Source organism: Dermacentor silvarum, chromosome 9, assembly GCF_013339745.2.
Source record: "Dermacentor silvarum isolate Dsil-2018 chromosome 9, BIME_Dsil_1.4, whole genome shotgun sequence".
Lineage (NCBI taxonomy): Eukaryota > Metazoa > Arthropoda > Arachnida > Ixodida > Ixodidae > Dermacentor > Dermacentor silvarum.
Window position 1 is genome coordinate 110,847,964 of NC_051162.1, and position 20,112 is coordinate 110,868,075.

A 20,112-nucleotide genomic window follows, 5' to 3' on the forward strand; every position below is an offset into this window, starting at 1 on the left:
TGACGATCAATTTTCACAAACATTCATGTAGCCAGAAGTGTCTTTTAGTGTTGCGACACATGGGGAGAGCATGTCGCCGATACAACTAGATTTAGAGAAGGCCTCTGATCTGGTGGTACATGAAATTCTGCTCAAAATCTTAGAGTAGGTTAATGTCGGCTCATTAGTATTAGGAGTGAAGATGGCATATGTAGAGTATTTCAGGAGTCTTGTCGTAAATAAGCTGTGACAACACCATTTCAAATGCTGGTAGCCGTGCGGCAAGGATGTGGGCAGTCTCGATTGCTGTTCGCTATATAGTTAGAACCCTTTTGTTTAAAGGTTGTTCAGAGTGAACAAGTGAGGGGGTTGAGGTTAAGGGCGAGTGACATTAAACTCTTAGCGTGCGCATACGACGTAGCTGTTTTCTGAAGAGACGGGGAGGGCGTCACCGAAACAGTGAACGTTGTGAACAAATTTTGTCGGATGTCCGGAAGCGCCGTTAATTGGGGCAATTTTGGCATGGGAGCTGGGAAACCAAACTACCTTTGTTTCAAAATATGAAATGAACAGAGACGCCAGAAAAATACCTAGGCGTGTGACTGGATCAGTACAAAGATGACTTTTAATAATGGAACGGAGAAATTGATATAGTGCGGCAGAAAATGTTAAGCTGGGGTGGGCGTGACACATGTCAGTGTTCGCCCGGTCAACGGTGTCCAATTTGTTTGTTCCAAAAATTTGGTACATGCTTAAGTTTCGTGCATGAAGAGAGTCATTGTGCAGAATCTGCACAGAGTTTTCGCAATCATTGTGTGGGTCTCTACCTGGGAGCGAACAAGCCCAGACCAGTTTGTTTCGCTCTGTGAGAGAGCGAGGTTTGGGACTAGGGGTTCGTACGACAAGGGGTGTCTTCCTTTCTTTTTCTCCGTGGTCAAAGGGATCTCTTTTTGCGAAGAGTGGTACAAGTAATGGTAAGTGGAGTTCTACCTGTTTTTGTTGCGTCGATAAATGATGCACGATGTCCAAACGTTCGCGGTTTCTTACGTGAGGTTGTTTCAGCTTTCCAGTTTTTGAAAGCTCGTTTTTCATTGGAGTACAAGTCTGCAGTTTACAGAAGAAAGCTGTACAAAGATGTACGGGATGTGATGCTACCAGTGCCTTTGTACCGGTACGTATACGGTGCAGACCCTGGAGGTGATGTTTTGAAAAGAGTAAAAAAGATGCCGATTCTCCCTCAGAAAAAAACTTTATTTTTCCAGCTTCACAACAATACGCTGCCAGTTAAGCCCTGGCTTGAAGAAAAAGGCTTTTTTGTTCCGTGATCTGCTGACTTTGTTTCGTGCAAAAAGCCTGAGACCATTGAACATATCTTCCTCGAATGCTGGGATGCCATATTCCTTTGGGATATCCTACAACGAACCTTAAAAAGGACCTGCAGTTGTCACATCGAGGCATCCAGTTTTTACCTGTCTCAAATTTCGGGAGCATAGCCCTGGATATGGTCACGGCACTGGGCCTTCACAGTCTATGGAAACTGCTTATGGCAGTCCGGAATACCGACATAGATGCTCGCCCTGCGAGGCAGTATTTTATGGAGAGCATCTTTTATATTAGAGGTGCACTCAAATGTCAAAGTGGTGCCCCCAAGTGGATCAGTACGATGGATGAACTTGCTAACTAGAGGCGGTTTTAATGAGCGCTGCACCCAATTTCGGTGGGTGTTTTCTTTAATCATTTCATGCACAGTGCTCTTTCTTGTTTTTCAACAAGCCGGCAATAAAGAAAAAAAAGAGCAGCCGTGGCTTCAGGGAAGCGTGCTCGTCTCGCAGGGCGGAGGCTGGGGTTCGATTCCCACCCAGACCGAAATTTACCAAATTTTCTTTTAAAGCCACTAATTTACTTTATTTACAGGAACCTCCCTTACAGAACCGCCCTTGCTTTATTTGAATTGAATTGTGCAATAATGTATTTAATCTGTCGATGTTGTTTGAAATAGCATTAATTTGTTTTATGTAGATATCACCATCAATGTTGTATTATTAACTAAGGGTCCCACTACATTTCTTTCACTTTGGGCCCCTTCTGCGTATATTTTTGATGTTGTAACAATTTTTTGGAACTAATAAAATCTGAATCTGAAAATGTGACATCAATCCGCGCATTTTTATACTTGTGTTTACTATTTGCGGCGTCGGCCATTTTTCGTCACGGCACAGTTTCGCCAAGGTCACGCCAAGGGCATCGCCAACATAGCCACCTAAGGCTTTCACCTTAATAAGCGACGTATGTTTCGCTCTCGAGCGAACACTAGGTGCTCAGGTCGCTGGTCACTCAAGCGTTTCACACGGCTTGTACAAGGATAAACAGACTCAAATCTGCGACGCCTTTCAAGCAATAAATACGTAATGTTATGTGACATATAAGTATCAGACGAAATGTTACAGTAAATTATAAAACGCATACTTATAGTATTTTTTTTTCACATGTAATGTACTATTTATGGGCTGCGAATGCGCGCAGTAGGAAATGCCTCGCGAGTCATCGTAAAGTTACCGGCTAAGTTTAAAACGGAGAGTAAATCACGTGGGTTCACGAATATCGCTGCACTGGCAGAAATATGTGTCAAAAGTCACGTAATTTTATTCACAGGCACTACATAATCGCCTGAAATAAAGCAAATATGATAGGAATACTCCTACCGCATTTTCAAGCTAGCCCTCGTCATTCCAGCGCAATTAAATTTTGACACGGAGCGCAGTCTGTAACGTTGCATTTATTTTTTTTCATAAAAATATTTACATAACCGACCCATACTAGATCTAGGGGTTAGTGACTGGCTGGAGGCTTGAAAATGTACTACTTCGCCATTGCTAAGAAAACGCCGCACGTCGAGCACCGAGTCTAGTTAGTAAGTGCTGTTAGTGCTTTAAGAAAGGAAGTCATGTGTAGCAGTATTCTGCAGTACGAAGGAAACTGCAACGCACATACAGTTCAGTTAAGTTTTATTCTTTAAAGACCCCCATTTCAGGGGTGTTACTTAAGGGGTGGGATTACATTTCGAATAAGGAAAACAAACAGCGAAGATTATTCAACATGGCGTTAGAAGAGGGATCAACTGACCCGAAGTTCAGTTACAAGTATTTTTTGGTTCTTGCTACAGCAGGAACAAATTGAAAAAAAAAAACAAATTACCTTCACAAGGACGAACACCGTAACTAAAAGGGATAATAGGCAAGCGTATGATACGGGTTGGTGTCCTTGCAAAGTTTATTTGGTGTTATGTGACACTCAGAGGAGGCCTCTATCCGTACAATGCCGCAAAAGGTGCGGTCGGAACGAACGGGGTGACAGGCACGACGGGCGCGGTGGGCAGGGGGGCCGACGAAAAGAGATACGAGGGCACCGCAACATCGTTGAGTGGCCGGGGCCGGCCTGACGAGAGTCTCGTGTATCCGTTGCTATTTTCGATGTTCTGTATTATCCAGGGCATGAGCGCATCCACGCGAGCGAAGACGCGACTTCCTACAAGTTGATCGTCGAAGAACTGCGAGGCGATACCGACTTGCAGGTGGCGTCCGTCAATCATCCTGATGGTGCTCGGGCCACCCCAGTATCCCTGCATCACAGAAGATTTTAGGAGAGTGATTTGATCTGTGACGTGGGGCAATCTTGAGCGCTTCTCGAGTACGTTTTCCGATTACAAACAAGGCACGTGTACTTTACAGGAGGATGAATCAAAAGAGCAAGTTGGGCCAGTTTAAGGATGAACAGTTTGGAGGTTGCAGGAAAAGAATGCTCGGTCATGAAATCGAAACCACGTAACCTGAGAACTAGTCGAGGCATACGATATGCATAAAGACTCTGGCTCGTGCGTTAGTCAAATGTCTATCACGTTAGACACCAAAAGTTTCATGAGTGGCAGGATGAGTCTACGTGCACGACGTCACGCCTTCATATATTGTGCGTATCTATTGAGCTTGGTTCCTTTCGCTCTGCTAATTTCGACGAAGCAAAGATGAAGGCGTGAATTCGTGAAAGGTTGGAGAACATAAACGTTTTGCCAAGGGCTTTTGTTTAATCCATTCAGCAGCATAGCCAGGGGGTGGGACGCCAGGCCATCCCCGCTACCCCCCTCGAAATTTCTGTGTCAGAATGCGGCCTTCCCTGCTCCCCCATTCCATCCATCCCCGGTGAAGTTGGTACCCCCACCACCGAACAAAATTTCAGGCTACGTTACTGAGTCCATGGATTGGGAAATGTGGGCTCATATCGCATAATGCGCATCCACCACTGTCGTCTCGTCCAGACGATGTTTACGCGTGTGTGCAAGTTTTTTCTACGCCAAAAAAGACCAGACCGGCACTCGACTTCACCGGCGAATTTTTTCCCCACAAGAATGCAGACATTGTATACTGCCAGCACTACGCAGCTGGACAAGAACGAACAAAAATATTAGTTTCTGCAGAAAGAACACGCATCAACTAGCTTAACAACGTGCTCAGTTATGCAAACAATCCATTAGCAACAACCCTCAATGGAATATTCAGGAATCCGAGATCCGAGTCTACGCATTTTCCTGTCTGTGCACGAGCGCAGAACGCGTTTGCTTTCGTCCGTGGCCTCAGAGATTGCCTTTGCACACCTTGAGAGGCGTGCCGCGATATAGTCGTGCCGTTCCAGCTTATGTGGCTTACTCCGCATACGCCAGGAGGTCACACCTGACTCAAGAGTATTAACAAGCTGGCTCAAACCGCATGCTTATCGGTATTTAAGCAAGACTGTTGCCACGTCTCTGAACGTTTGAATGCTATCGGGCCAGCATTTGCATGGTAGGGAGTGTTCTGTATTGTGATAGCAATTATATGGACACTCCAGACGCCTTTTGGCTGTCGTCGTCTCCGTCGGCGTCGCCGTGATGTTCCGTAGAAAGTTCAAGGGCGATAATGCCATTTCCGGGCGCCGTATGCCGTATGTGCGAGTAAAAGGGGGGCCGGCGATCGGGGAGCCAGCGATCGCGGCTCAATCTCACGCGCGCAAGGGAGGAAGGGAGAGAAGAACAGCGCGGTCTTCCGTCACGCTGAAAGCACCGGGGGGGGGGGGGGGGGGGGAGCCTTTTACTTCGGCAGAAACTGCGTATCGCATGGCCGCGTGTGGGCGCGCGGGCTCTATTCTGAAAGCGATCTGCGCTGGCGGCAGAGTCTACGTGCGCCGACGGTTCATACTTGTGCGTGCTGTGTTATCGCCGCTCAGATTGCGTTGAAGCGATAGACAGCCAGAAGGCCTCTTCGCTTGATGCTGCTTTCGCGCTTCCTCACGCCAGTATTTTGACGGCGTGTGTCCGCGGTCATCGATTGTGGTGTGTTCATGCTTGACGGTGCACGCTTACACCATGCTTTTACACCATGCACCATGCAAGTTACACCATGCACTTACACCATGCAAGTTATGAGACCTGGCTCGTTGGTATTCCATATCGATACGACCAGCCCAAAAACAGACACGAAACACAAAAAGAGGTGACGAAGACAGCGCTTGTCCTGGGCGCGCCTCTTTTTATTTGTTTCGTGTTGGTTTTTTCGCTGGTCGTATCAATTGTTAATTTAGTTAGTAATCGAATGTTTACAAGTTTATACGACTTGTAAACATTCGACTGTCCTTACTTCGTATAGCTGTCTACTAATTTGCTATCGCACTCGATGCTAAGCCGTTCGGGGGAAACTGCGAGTTTTTTGTTACGATACAGAAGTGTTAAAAATAGCCTGTGGCACAAAGCGGAATTGTAGTGCTTAAGCTGAACTACTAGGAGCAGCAGCAAATTACTTGCATAAGAAATCGAAGCGAATATTCAGATAATTAACAAACATTTCTAATTAAGCTTTCAATAAATACTTTGTGGCCCATATTGCAGCTTATTTTCAGCTGTTGACCTTGCAAGGCATATCTCCTTGAAACGAATTATAAGGATCCCATGGGTTTCGAGATATGCACCGCGGAAGTAGCGGTAAAAATGCAAAAATGTTTTACTTAGCTTTCTTTTTTACAAACCATCATTTTATTTTATGCATTGACGCAAGAAAGTTACGGAATGCCTATTTATTTCGTCACATACTTCGTAAGATATTACCTCGAAACTGGGGTGGTACTGAAACTTAGTTGCAAGTGGATACGGCTTGCGAACTCACCGACTGTAATTTGTAAATTGCAATAGATGCGATAAATTATTAATTAAACGTTACTTCAGCAATTTTTGTCATTAGCTGATTATGCATTGTTATTTCTCGTGAAGGTAATGTCCGCTTCTCTGCGTAGTTCAGCTTTTTGACAAGAATTATGCCTTCTGGCACGGGAACTCATTTGTATGGTCTAAAAAAATACCCGTTGTAAGAAGGCTGTTCTGAAAACCACTACAAGCAATCTTGAAAGCTTGAATCTGTGTATGAGCTGGTATCAGCCCTGAAAACGACAATCTTTTTTTTTCACTTACCGTGCTAAGCCCGGGACCCTTTGGTGACGCACACAAGGTGATGCGATCTCGGAATTTTCCTCCGTATATTTTCTTGCAGTGGCTGTTGGCGCGAATTTGGAGTTTCCAGTACTGAAGGTAGTTGTCTGGCGTTACTGCATTGAAAACAGCGAAATAATATGTCAAGATTGTGCGAATGCGCCCGAAGGGCAGCAGTTTTTAGCAGCTGCACATCACATTAAGCGAACCGCTACCATGTATGAGTAAGTTTAGCCCGTCCGTTTATGTAATACGTTTGGGGAATACCTGGTGTCAAAATCACGCTCCCCTGCAAGGTTTCCGTTGTAGCAACGGAATCCAAGTAAAAAGGCTATGCTTTTGTGTATTAGAAGCACAGGATGCTGTTACAGGAACAGAAAACACGTCGCGATTGCCATTTGCAGCGCTCGCTGTGACATCTCGTGGTGCTGTGTTGAACCACAAAGCTTTAAAACATTTCTTTCTGTTGCATCACTGTTGTTGCTTAAAGAAAAGTAAAATAAACACGATTGAATAATGAGCGTGATTTCTGCCATCACATTTACGCAACCAACAAAGTGTGCCATTGCGTAGCATTGTGATAATGATTCCGTCTGTCTGTCTGTCTGTCTGTCTGCCTGTCTGTCTTATGATAGCGTGCATGCCTGTCTGTCTGTCTGTCTTATGATAGCGTGCATGCCTGTCTGTCTGTCTGTCTTATGATAGCGTGCATGCCTGTCTGTCTGTCTGTCTGTCTGTCTTATGATAGCGTACATGCCTGTCTGTCTGTCTGTCTGTCTGTCTTATGATAGCGTGCATGCCTGTCTGTCTGTCTGTCTGTCTGTCTGTCTGTCTGTCTGTCTGTCTGTCTGTCTGTCTGTCTGTCTGTCTGTCTGTCTGTCTGTCTGTCTGTCTGTCTTATGATAGCGTGCATGCCTGTCTGTCTGTTTGTCTGTCTGTCTTATGATAGCGTACATGCCTGTCTGTCTGTCTGTCTGTCTGTCTGTCTGTCTGTCTGTCTGTCTGTCTGTCTGTCTGTCTGTCTGTCTGTCTGTCTGTCTGTCTGTCTGTCTGTCTGTCTGTCTGTCTGTCTGTCTGTCTGTCTGTCTGTCTGTCTGTCTGTCTGTCTTATGATAGCGTGCATGCCTGTCTGTCTATCTTATGATAGTGTGCATGCCTGTCTTATGATAATGTATAATTTTTATAGGTTCTGTGGTTTACCACCACGAACGACGTCTTTCTAGGGTCCAGGGAAGCCGCGGCAATGCAGAAGAAGAAAAGAATGGAGGCATTTAACACTACTTTGCCTCATGCTTGTCCCCATCGAACCAAGTTGCTGCGTGTGCCGAGGTATGCGTGGCCGACAGGAGGTCTGGACCCCACTTCACGCAGTGTCAGAGACGAGGAGGGCTTTCTCGGCAGAGAATTCTGTATACACATTTACATGTTGCCGTGGCTACACGGAGAGCTCAATAGAGAGGCTGCAAGCTGCCTAAAGAACACCTCTCAGTCCCCACCATTCCGAAGACTCTCCCTAAGGACTAAAGAAGGTCGAGGCAGAGAGGGTCGGGCAGCCTCCCTCGTCCTAACGCCACTTTTGGTGCTCAGCGCTTCCTGGAACGGCGCAGTGGCGTCGGGCCGATCTGACGGTCGGTCAGATTGTTGTGCCAGGCGAGTTTTATGGCCCGGCACATGCCAAAGGGAACTGCGAGGCATGGGGTCGAGACACAGCATTCCTTTGGAAATCGTCCCAAACACAGCCGGAGTCGTCCGTTGTGCGGGCGCCGCCAGACGCAGGCGCGGGTGCATTGCTGCCGGCACGGGGAGCGGCCGAATATCCGCCCGTGAGCACGTGACCGCTTCCGTCGTGCACGCCGTGCTGCCGCGAAGAAACCCTAGCCGCACGCACGCAGTCATCGCGTGTTCAAAGCAGGCACCATACGGGTATTAATGCGGGCTCCACGATCGCCACACCATAGCTCTGGCCTCCCGTCAAGCAAACCCCAGTGCACAAACATAACACAGCCTGTGTATTTCCGGAATAGCTTTGTGATCAAGACCTTTTGTGAACACGGACATTCATGTACGGGATCCTTCAGAAGTTGGGGAATCTTACCTTGAGGATGTCTTACCCACGACGGCAAGAACAGCTTTCTCCCCGTGACATCAAACGATGCTTTAGGGAGGCACACTGGCCGTACTTGAGAGGAGTACTCCAAAGGATGCTCTAGCTGCAAGATGAGCGACGGTGTTGATAAATCGCTTGTCGGTGAATACCATACTAAAATTTATTTAGGCAGTATATCGTTGTGAAACGCCTTTTACATCACCTTGCACGCTACTCTTAATTTCTGAAAGCGAAAGATTTACTAACTTAGTCGAGCCGAGTTTTGCCGTCGCCAGCAATTTGACCTTCATTTGACCGCAGCTGCGCCGTAGCCTTGGCAACGCATAACGTGACTCGGCGCACGGAGCTCAGCTGCCGCCGCGTGTGCTAGCCGCCGCCGCCGCTGCTGTAGGCGTGGCGCATGCACTCTTCGCAGCTGGATGGCCGCCTGACCACGTGACTCGCCGCGCGCCTGGCTAAGAGGAGCACCGCGCTCACCTAGTCAGTGCGGGCTTTTCCATAGATGAGAGCGAGGCCGGGCCGTCTTCTCTGAGCATTGCGCGGGAGCGGGAGGCTTTGAGCCTTCATCCGCAAGCGGCGTCTGACCAACCCGCGGATATCGCCTGGTGAGCTGCTTCACTAGCGTCGGAGACTGAGGAAGAGCGAGTCCTTCGGCTCGCAAAACGCTTGAACTTGTCGGTTTATTATTATTACCTGGCTTAACGATGAGTGTATACCTAAGTATAACAATTACAGCTAAATCAAAGGTTAACATTGTCAAACAAAGTCTAAACCAGGCTAAACCAAGCTTTTGTTTTGCATATCCAGGGTTAGCTGAGCTAAGCCACAGCCATTTTTTTAGACTGATATCTCTGAAGGATATAAGTTTGGATGCATGCACAAGGTTCGTGAAAGCTGCGAATAACTTGAACTCACAGACAACGAAAAGCATCAGTGTATTGCGTTTCCATTACTTCAAAGTGACATGACAATCCGAGACGGAGCATCGACAAGCCAAACTGCAACACACCGTTACGCTGTCAGCCCTGTATTTAAGCAAAGAAATTCAGTTTATAAGGTAACGAACATGAAGAGACGGTTGTTTGCTCAACCTACTTAGAAATGTTGTTTTCCAATCCTAACCAGTCCATAAAAAGAACGTTTTTTTTTACTCTCCTAAAACATCAATCAATAGCGAGAAATGACTTGAAAAGCGGGTATCTCCAAGAGCGGCTTTTAGGTCATTGGACGTTGTAGAAACGCTGTAGACGCTTGATAAGAAAGCGTCAAATGAACCATTGGGCGAAAAAACCGGCGTGTGTCATCTGTACCAGTTAAACGGCACCCAAACTCGTATTGTCATTGGCAGCGACACCGCGTCACAAGCGCGCCTAGACGAAGTTCCCATTGGCTGCGACGCCACGTCACAAACTGAGCCTAAACGGAGCACAGCTGGCGAAAAGGTACACCTGGCGTCCTACTGCAGCAGCAGGTGTTACTTTTCGCCCAGGCTAGGCTTGTGACGTGGCGTCGCAGCTGCAACCCTAGTGCGCCAGGTGTAGCGCGAGGGGAGAGGACACCGCCGCGACGCGTCGCACGAGCGGCATTGCCGCGTTCGTGGTAGGCGGCGTTGGCACCACGGGCTGCTGCTGCTTGCTGGTTCGGGCAGCACGTACCGATATGGTACATTACTGCCATCGCAAAGCTTGAAGGACCGCTCAGCGCTGTTCAATTCGACATTAATGCTTTCGCATTTACAACTCATAAACAGCTTAGGTGCCCTCGGATTTTTTTCAAGGACGTTTCTATACTCCCTGTTAAAGGCTGACACGCCGGGGAGATGGAACAAGAGGTATTGAAATCAATAGTTTTTAAGCTCTCTTCGAGCCGTATCATCGTTACTTGAGCATGTGTAGACAAAGCCGAAGTGACTCAACTTAATGATATGTTCGTAAGGCATTGTTACGAGCTGTAGCTTGCTGATTCCAATGCAGAACTGCGAGTCGGTCGACTTTTGGCCTTACACTTTCTGTTACAGCCGTTGATTAGCAACGCTTTGCAAACAGCCCGCTGAAGAATCTAAGGGCTCTAACAACAGTAGACCTTTAGATAGAGACTTGTGGACTGATTTTATCTATAGACAGCATCCCGGATTCTGCACCCAAATTTTATTCGCCAATGAAAGCCTGAAGGCCCTTTAGGAGCCGAGATGTCACAGACAGCTTGAATATGCCTTGAGGTCCTCCAGGACGTCCAGGTGCTATACAACCTAGGTGTTTCTATAAACACCGAGAGGCACAATATTGTGTTCAGTAATGCGTAACACTACAATTACACATGCATTCCTGTCTTAAGAATTTAGATATCCGTAGAAGCCAGACGTTCTAAGTTTACGGCCCCCTACGCCATGAAACGTAATGAATTTCAGGCGAAATGCGCAGATGTGAAGAAAAAAAATGCTACAAATGGGCAAAGTAATTGGTGTAAATATATATAATATTTTCTGTGTAACTAACATTATATTGAATATTTGGTAACATGTTGATTGCATCTGTCGACTACAGCTGTAAGGACATCATTCAACACGCTAGAATGACAATACGTATACACAAACCACAATGTCAAGACTTGGGGGAAAAGAATATAAGAGCAATAACAATAACAGAGAGCAAGAAACGAGGTTGACTTATGCCAGTGACTTAGACAATAATTCAACATAGTGCTTCGAATTACGATCCCCAGAAATTGCAACACCTTACACTTCGTGCGAGTTCAAATATGAATGGTTGTATTGTAAAGTAATAACGCTTGGTCGAGACAGGCCTGTCGGCCTCCGATCTCACGAACGATCTCCGATCTTTTGAATTTTCACTATTACTTTTGTAGAGGGCACAAGTAGAGAGTCTTTAAATCACTATCTTGGCTTTGTATAGAAGTTTTCCTACTTCGTGACCAGATACGGTGTTTTATAGACCTACAACTCCAAAAGAATAAGTACAAGAAGGGAAATGGGTCTCCAGGATGTGTTTGCACAATATATGCATTATAAATTTATATTATCAGGGCCCATCGTGCGACCCACGCTCGAAAAGTTGACTTTAGTTACTGCTCATTACGAGATGTTATGTGTTCACTTTCAAGATCTCATTGTTTCTGTGTGTTACCGGCCACCTGATGGTAACTTGTCTGATTTTTTTTTGCATTTTTAGATGTTTTTTTAACATTTGTAAATCAACATCAATACACTGTTATATTGGGTGGTGATTTCAATATTGACAAGGGGCATGACGACACGAAAAAGTGTGACTTTGAAACTATTATTGCATGCAACGGTTGCGAAAACATTATAAATAGATCCACTAGAATTACTCTGTCTTCGGAGACCACCATAGACTTATTTATCACAAACTGTGATCAGTCGTATGTGACCTGTGCCGTCCTTACGTATCCCATTAGTGATCACATGGCGATATGTTGTTATGTAAAAACAGGTGCACCTACGTTAATTCAGAATGACATTCCTTACTAGTTATCAGCATGTCTCGCCGGCTGCTTTAGATGCCTTCGGTTCAGAGATTGGCACTTTGCATTGGGACAATGTTTTTCACTCAAATGATGCGAATGCAGCCTATGACGCTTTTTAGAATCCTTTATCTGTATATACAAAAAACACTTCCCTTATAAACAGCGGAATAAACGTAAAGGTTGTCGGAAACCTTGGATGACGCGCGAACCCTTACGTAAAATAGACAAAAAAGACAGATTATTTCGGAAATTCGTGCGTACGCACGACGAGGCGGGCCTAATTGCTTTCAAACAGTTCCGAAACGCCTTAAGTAAAGAAATGAAGAAATCAAAGGAGCTGTATCACATACAAGCATTTACTGTGTGCTCAAAACGAGCAGGTGTTTTATGGATCAGAATAAACTCTTTGATGGACCGCAATCCGAGAACAGAAGAAATTAAGGAGGTACTCCATGATGGAAGCTTGGTCAGTGGAGAGGCTATGGCCAATGTTTTTAATGATTACTTCGTTTGCAGAGACTTTAACGACAGATGACCCGCTGCTTGCCGAACTCTGGGTCCAGAAACTGCAAACACGTTTTTCTTAGGAGGTACTATTGAACCAGAAGTCCGCACAGTATTCCTCGGTTTAAAAAAACAGTCAGAGCTGCGACACTGATGGCATGCAAATAAAACCAGCGAAATATTTTATCGATCAGATCAGTGCAGCACTAGCACACATATTCGATCTCTGTATTTCGACAGGGGTTTTTCCTTCGAAAATGCAAACGGCACGCGTAATAGCTCTCTACAAAAAGGGAAACAAGCATAACGTTGCAAGTTATCGACCGATATCTATTCTCCCCGTATTTTCTAAAGATTTCGAAAAAAAAAACATTTTAAGTCGCTCATCCTGTTTTTGCACCAAATATGTCCTGACAAAATCGCAATATGGCTTCCAAAAACATAAGTCTAAAGAACTCGCCCTACTGGATCAAAAAGAATATATTCTACAACAGTTTGAACAAAAAAAATAAAGTGGTCGACATTTGTGTGGATTTCACACAAGCATTTGACTACATTTACAAAGGCATTTTATTTGACAAATTAAACCATTATGGCATTCGCGGGCTCCCACTCGTGTTACTTAAAAGCTATCCGGCGCATAGATGCCAATTTGTTTCTGTAAATGATGTAGTATCAGATAAGAAAAAGATAATTTTAGGGGTACCACAACGGAGCATTCTTGGCCCTTTATTGTTCACTTTATATATTAATGACATAGTCCATATCTCCCCAGAAGTTAAGTTTATTACCTGTGAAGATGACACGAGTATATGTGTCACCTCAGCATCAGATGTTATTCTTTCTAGTAAAGCTAATGACGTCTTACAGAAGTTAGAAAACTGGACAAGTAACAATAGGTTAAAAATAAATGCAACTAAAACAAAAGCCGTAGTTTTTCATTCGACAGGTCAACAAGTGACTTTGCAGAATAACATTGTATTTAGAGGCTCAGATATAGAAACAGTGAAGTCAGTGAAAGTACTTGGGGTACATTTCTCCAGTTCTTTGCAATGGGATAACCACGTAAATAAAATTCAAATAAAATTAAGCCGGATAACTGGAATATTAAGCCGTATCCGGTACCTCATCCCCAACTCGGTGAAGTTATTGATATACAAATCGCTGTTTAGTTCTTATCATAACTTCATAACTATTGCTACTTGGTTTGGGGAACAACTACAGAAACAAACTTAACAAAATTAGTGAGAATACAGAAGAAAATACTGAGGCTGATAGACAATTAAAGCTATAGTTCTAGCACCTAGAGACCCACTATATTTAAAAAATATAAGATAATCAAAGTGAATGACCCATATCAATACAGACTACTACGAAAGTACTGTCTTAGCTACAAATGCTCAAACTTTTTGTTTATGGAGATGGCGAATCTTTGCTTAAAGGAAAAGGCATATGAATGAAGAAATACAGAAATGTGGAACGTTCTTTACTTTCGTATTAATTGTGGTTTTCATATGCTTCGATGTAATCTTCCGCGAATTCTAAATAATTGCACTAGCAAAGGTATAGATGTGTCTCATTTAAGTGTCACAGAATTAGCGGCTCTTTTTGTTGTATAAACAATACAGCAATTTATTTAAGTGCAGAATATTGCAGCAGGTTTCTTTGTTGTATAAGCTATGCATAAACCATGTTTTCAGTTTTCCTTTAAGGCTTGATCTTTACGTAAAACAATGTGACAGTTTAAAAAAAAGTGCTATGATATTGTGATGTCCTTCAGCTGCTGCCATTGTTCACAAAGGGGGCGGAGGACCCCTCAAGTCGTCACTTGAACGGCTTTTCTCTCCACCTCCTGTTACAGTGTACTGTGAACAGCATTGTTCAAGCTGCCATTATTTGACGAAAATAAATTAAGCATAGTAACTTTAATGTGAATTTACGATTTTCTGTTTTAACTGACATTTTGCTTTGTTTCTTTCTGCGCACAATATGCACGAAGAATGCGTGGTAAATGTACACTGCCGCTCCAACCACATCAAGGGGTTTCTTTTTGTCTACGTTGTATGCCGTCAAACACAAAATCTGTAAACAAACATTACCATGAGACAAACACTAAAGCCTTTTCGGTCAGTAGTCATGCACTTAGGCTTTTTTTTTTCAGGGCTAAAGCAAGCTGGGTCAACATGTCAAGAAGAGAATAAAAAATTACCAGCAGTATGCCGACGTCGTGATTAGGTGTGTTGGGAATGTAGAGCGGGTGAAAGTTGTACTTTATGGCAAAGACCTCCTCGGTTAGACGTAGGTCGATGTTGCCGTACCTTACTGATATGGCGTATATGCGGCTGTTCCTACAAAGGTTGTCAAAAGAAAGAAAGAAATGCGACAGAACCCATTTCACGATGACTGGCAACGGCAGTGATAATTAACATTGAATCAATATCGCGACAGCGTATTGCCGCTGTCGAAACAAGTTATGCAGGAAGCGCGTACTTCAACGTGATCCTTCTTGTGCGCTTTGAGGATGATTATTAATTGGCATCCCCTTTGAAACAGGGTGGTGACAAACGGTGACCTAGCCCGCTTGAGTTAATCAGGTACGCTGTACACGCTTTTCATTAAATCATTTTCCTATACCCCTTCATATTCTATTTTACCTTCCTCAAACTTCTCTAAGTTGTGCCGCTGCCTATGCCTGTAACGGATCCGGTCGTATCAATCTATTGCCCGCTTTTTAAAGCAAAGCTTTATATGTCTAGGGGACATCGCATATGGCTAGGCGAAATCGCCTGTGTACAGAAAACCATTATCAGCAGTATTGGAACGAGCGTCGTCGTCGTCTACCGCAGCTGGCTCGTGCCACTGCTCCCGTGTTTGTCGTCGTCCTCATTTGCTTCCACAGCTGGCTGCGTTGCCATTAATCATTCCAGCGTAGAATTTCATTTCTTTTCTATCGTCGTAATGTGGAGGCCACGTCTACGGGGGTATAAGTCATTCCCTAAGGGGTATGAGCCATTCATTGTCTTACGTAACGGACAGATTTAGTTTTGAAGGAATTTAATTTCGAAGAATCGCAATGGCGGGCGAATGCTCCTTACCACGCCGCCGAACAAACTGGAGACATCGAACGCAAGCGACAACGGCGGGCTGCGGGCATGCCGTTAGTGACGTCGTTCTCTCCGTCGCAGCCGAACCTGTGTGTAACCTTATAAATGAGAAATACTTTAAGGAACCCTCGGGAGTAGCCCATGGATAAACACCGGTGCCGCAAGTTTCTACTTTGCTCGTTAACCATCTTCACGGAGTGGAAGGGCCGACCGATCGTTTTTCCCATCAATACTCTAAAGATATCTTGCTTATCTCGCCTGCTGACCGGTTGATGCTTCCGTCTAAGTTAAATCCAAGTTCCTCCCTAAGAACACTCGGCGTCATATAGTGCCGCTGCCGCGAAGCCTGCCCGTGGCATCCTAAATGCATAGTGCGCCAATGCATGCGAACGCTGAGAAAAGCGTCATGCGGAAATCGCGCTCCTCTCTCTGGCTTCTTTCTGGACACGCAGCGCCATCTAGTGGCGCTGCCAGGAAGTTAAATGCTTTCAGATCTGATGACGTCACAGATAAACTGGTCGGCACCAGGCGAAGCTGAAACTAGAATTTATTTGACGCTGATATCAACCAGACACCTCAACCCTCATACTTACTCAACCCTCACCCTTACTCATACATACTCAACATTTTTACTTACTTTTTGATTCCAAATCAGCGACCAAGATTGGAATACCCTCTTGTCAACCACGTCAATGGCTATACTTCCTGCTACCATCATTGGTTTGACTTCTGTTACAACCACAACTATTACTGCTACTACTGCTACTACTACTACAACTACGACTACTGCTGATGCTGCTGCTTCATACACTACTGATTGACTTCAATAAATCGCTGACCTTCGTTGACTAATCACTGTTAATTTTTCTCATTTGTAATTCATCCTTTGAAATTAATTTAAGAAGAATACAATGTTACATCTAATCAATATAATGAAAACAAAATCAACTCACGTTTTTAAGCAGTGGGCAGCTGTGAGTACATGACGCCTGGTTACAATGCTCCCTTCACATTCCTTGTATGAAACTGCGTCGATGAACACTCTCACGTGGACCTTAACAGAGCAGGCGTCAGTGTCTTGAGAATTCATGAGGCGTGAATTTATGTCCCTATAGCGAATAATTCGACTCAGAAGTCCAGGGGCCACGAGGTCCAAACAAGGAGCATAAAAGTAGAGGCAAAAAGAGAGAGAGAAAGAAAAAGAGAGTGGCGGGTGTTGTTCTATGAAAACTAGAGATGCAAAGGGAAGATAAACACTTGGCCAGTGTAGAATCTTACGCCCGTATTCATAAATGTATCCTAAGTTGAAGCCCACGCTTTTACTTGTTTTAAGTGACGCCTGTCGTGAACGCACCTAAGAAAACGCAATGAGCGCCTTGGACACTTTCACGCCAGCCGTCATTTATACCAAATCAAGCCTGGGCTTCAAGTTAAGGTGCATTTCTGAATACGGAGGTTAGACTGTTCTTTATCGCTTGCCGGGGAAAGTACGAAGGAGCGCCCTGAGCGCGCTAGAGTAACTGTATATGCTCCCTACTGGAGCAGAGTTGCACATAGGTCCACCATTTTGCCGGCCGACGCATCCGTGTTAAGCAGAAAAGCCACTCCCCTTGAATGCAGGATACGGCGCAGCTCAGCTTCCGAGTGTGCTTGCTCCTTCGTTCCGCAAAGGACAGGTGGCGCAGCGGGCGGCAGCGCACAGAAGCTCGCGACGACGGTAGCGCTGACGGCGGCAGTGCAGGCCATAGAAACTCTATGGTGCCGGCGCAGCCGTGAAGTTGACTTTCCCTCAAAAGAATGCTTTTTGCGCATGTGACTAGATTTGGCGAATAGGGGCGCGAGCGGCGCGTTCAATGTGATGCGCAACTCTGCTCCCCAAGGGGAGCATATAGAGTAACTCCAGAGCACGCTAGGGAGCCTACATGCAACGCCGTTTTAGGGTGGTGACAGCCTTTGTAAGGGCACTTGCCGCCGCCAGCTGAATTGGCGGGTTAAATCTGGGGCACAAAATGGCGAAAGACCAGCCGACAGACCACATTTCCCGCAACCCTTGGTGACGTGAAATTAATGAACTTCTTTAATAAACTTTGGCCTCAGCAGCCAAAGACAAATGGCGCGTCTGAGCTCATTGTGTAATGGCGGCTGCTGCATATGGTGCGGCCGCGCGAGCCCCGTCTTAAATACGATCTACGATGCGGACAGTGTTGGCGTCTAGGCGCACCGAGGACCGATAGCTTCGTGTGGGCTATAGCATCGATACCCATACGTTTGTGCGTCACCCGCGTTCAGAAAATAAAACGTCACGGTAACTTTTTACGCCTGTTTATTATTGCGATGGCAATTATATGGACACTCCGGGTGAATTTCTGCCGTCGGTACCGACGACGTTGTCGCCGCCGTCGCCGTGAGGTGCCGTATAAAATTCTACTCCAGGCGACCCGTGAGGCCGCGCGCGCCCGCCCGAGCCTCAAGGCTCCGGGGGGGGGGGGGGGGGATGCAAACAAGGATGCAAAACAACAAGGTTGCAAAAGGTAATCATCAACATAAATGCTGCAGTTTCACTCCAATTGGCGAAGCATTGATTGCGATAGCCAATTAGTGGACAGCTATACGAAGGAGAGTAGTTTTATCGGCTGCATAAACAGGTAAACATTCGCTTACTAAGTAAATTACCAAACATTGTGTCGTCACACGACCACAGACAAACACAAACACATCTCACTCGACTAGCGTGGACACTCCATGTTAAAACAATGGCGTATGGAAGAGCGGCGGCAGCAGCAGCGAGCGAATTGACCTTCGTGCTGCCTTCGTGGAAGAGCGGCGAGAGCACAGCGCACAAGAAGCTATGAGCCCTCGGCACACCTAGACTCTCTACTCAACACAAATCGCTTTCTAGGTAGAGCTCGCACGGTCGCGCTCAACCGCGTCATACGAAGCCGCTGCCGGAATACAAACCACCCCACCCCCTCTTCCGGTGCCTCGCGCGAAGTGGAAGGCGGAGAGGACAATCAAGCCGCCATCCTCGGCTCACCCTCAAACGCTTTCACTCAACCTTACATTGTACGGCGCGCGTCGACCGCGTTATTGCACTTGGACTTTATACGGAACGTCACGGCGAAGCCGACGGCGACAGTTCAAATGCGCCTAGGGTGTTCATATAATTTCCAGCGCAATAATAAAACGTGAGTTATCATGCTTCTATCAGTTATTAATTTGAAGAATAGAGCGCTTAGAAGTAGTTACTTCACTGCAACCCTTCCTCTGTGGCCTTCTGCAACATAGCAATAGGAAAACTTACAGAGCACGATTGAATATACATGCAAGTTGGCCTCCTAGGCCGGCGGCTAAGTATCCTCTAAAGGTCGCTGTGCCACGTCTTTTATAGTATAGGTTACTGAAAGCTCTATACGCTTAGTATTGTGCCACGAAGTAGTTAAGGGGAGTTTCACAGCTATTTTCATGCGCTGAAAGCGGCGTTTGATGACGTGATTGGTGTAGGCAGCTAGCAACGCAACCTGCGTTGGGGTTTCGAATTTTTGCTTTGAAACGTAGTTATGAACGATTAGGAAATAAGAGTGAGTTCGCGTGTAGATCAGTACAGTGGACAACTTCATCGCGTGCTTCTTTTTTGTTTGACGCGCAATAAGTATTTTCGAGCAGAGCTTTCACATAGAGCTTTGCGATCTTCCGTGTTTCAGTTGCTAAAAATGTCGTTCTCAAAGCGCACGTACAAGCACACCGGTGATGAATAATCCCCCAAAACAACCAGAAAAAGACCCTTAGTACTTTCTCAGAGATTGAGAACTCGCTCTTTGACTCGCTCATAGGCTTCACGATCTTTCATGTTTCATTTGCTGAGATTGGCGTACATCTACGAAGTGTTTTTTTTTCTTCTTTTTTTTCTAAGCAATGTTTTTGGATACCCTGCGCGGCGTGACAGTGAAATATGACTGCCAGAGAACTGTGCAAGCATGAACTTCTTAGGTGTAACAGAAAAATCTGACTTCCTGCTCATGGTTGAGTATCGACACTCTTAAATATTGAATAAAACTACTCTCGGTTTCCCATAGCAGTTTTATGGCCACTAATACTGGGCTTTCTGACAAGACGTATTTTGCAAAGAGCTGTTTGTGAAACCTCTAATATACCAGTCTTTAATGGCATATAAAAATTATACGAGGATTTTCTTACCGCCCATGGAAATTGACCACTGTCTGCATAATTACGGAGATTCGGCTCATACGGAGTCATGTACTGGTTATGTCCACATTCTGGGAGTACAAGATTGTTAGTGCAAAATTAGTAGAAGCTGCATGGAGGTATATATTTCAGCACATTAACGACAGATGCCACATGCATGGCACACAGCATCATTCGCAAAGACAAGCATTGCCCGCTGAATTTCA

General features: G+C 45.4%; 1 protein-coding gene across 1 annotated transcript; it reads right to left on the reverse strand.

Annotated features, from left to right (window-relative positions):
- Window positions 1–2,977: 2,977 nt before the first annotated feature.
- LOC119464111 (transmembrane protease serine 9-like) lies at window positions 2,978–19,975 on the reverse strand. The gene is made up of 6 exons (XM_049656011.1): window positions 19,898–19,975; window positions 16,657–16,757; window positions 14,809–14,947; window positions 8,580–8,694; window positions 6,467–6,600; window positions 2,978–3,598 (listed from the first exon to the last, which is right to left on the reverse strand). The coding sequence occupies exons 1-6, from the start codon at window positions 19,955–19,957 to the stop codon at window positions 3,284–3,286; spliced, it is 864 nt and encodes a 287-aa protein (XP_049511968.1). The 5' UTR covers window positions 19,958–19,975; the 3' UTR covers window positions 2,978–3,283.
- Window positions 19,976–20,112: the final 137 nt, after the last annotated feature.

Excerpts from the sequence above, each read along its gene's own strand:
- LOC119464111 (XM_049656011.1), bottom strand. The coding sequence starts at position 19,957 with ATGACTCCGTATGAGCCGAATCTCCGTAATTATGCAGACAGTGGTCAA. Across the intron at positions 14,948-16,656 it reads GCTGCCCACTGCTTAAAAAC|GAACAGCCGCATATACGCCA; the intron begins GTGAGTTGATTT and ends CAACCTTTGTAG. Across the intron at positions 8,695-14,808 it reads ACGACGTCGGCATACTGCTG|CTAGAGCATCCTTTGGAGTA; the intron begins GTAATTTTTTAT and ends CTCATCTTGCAG.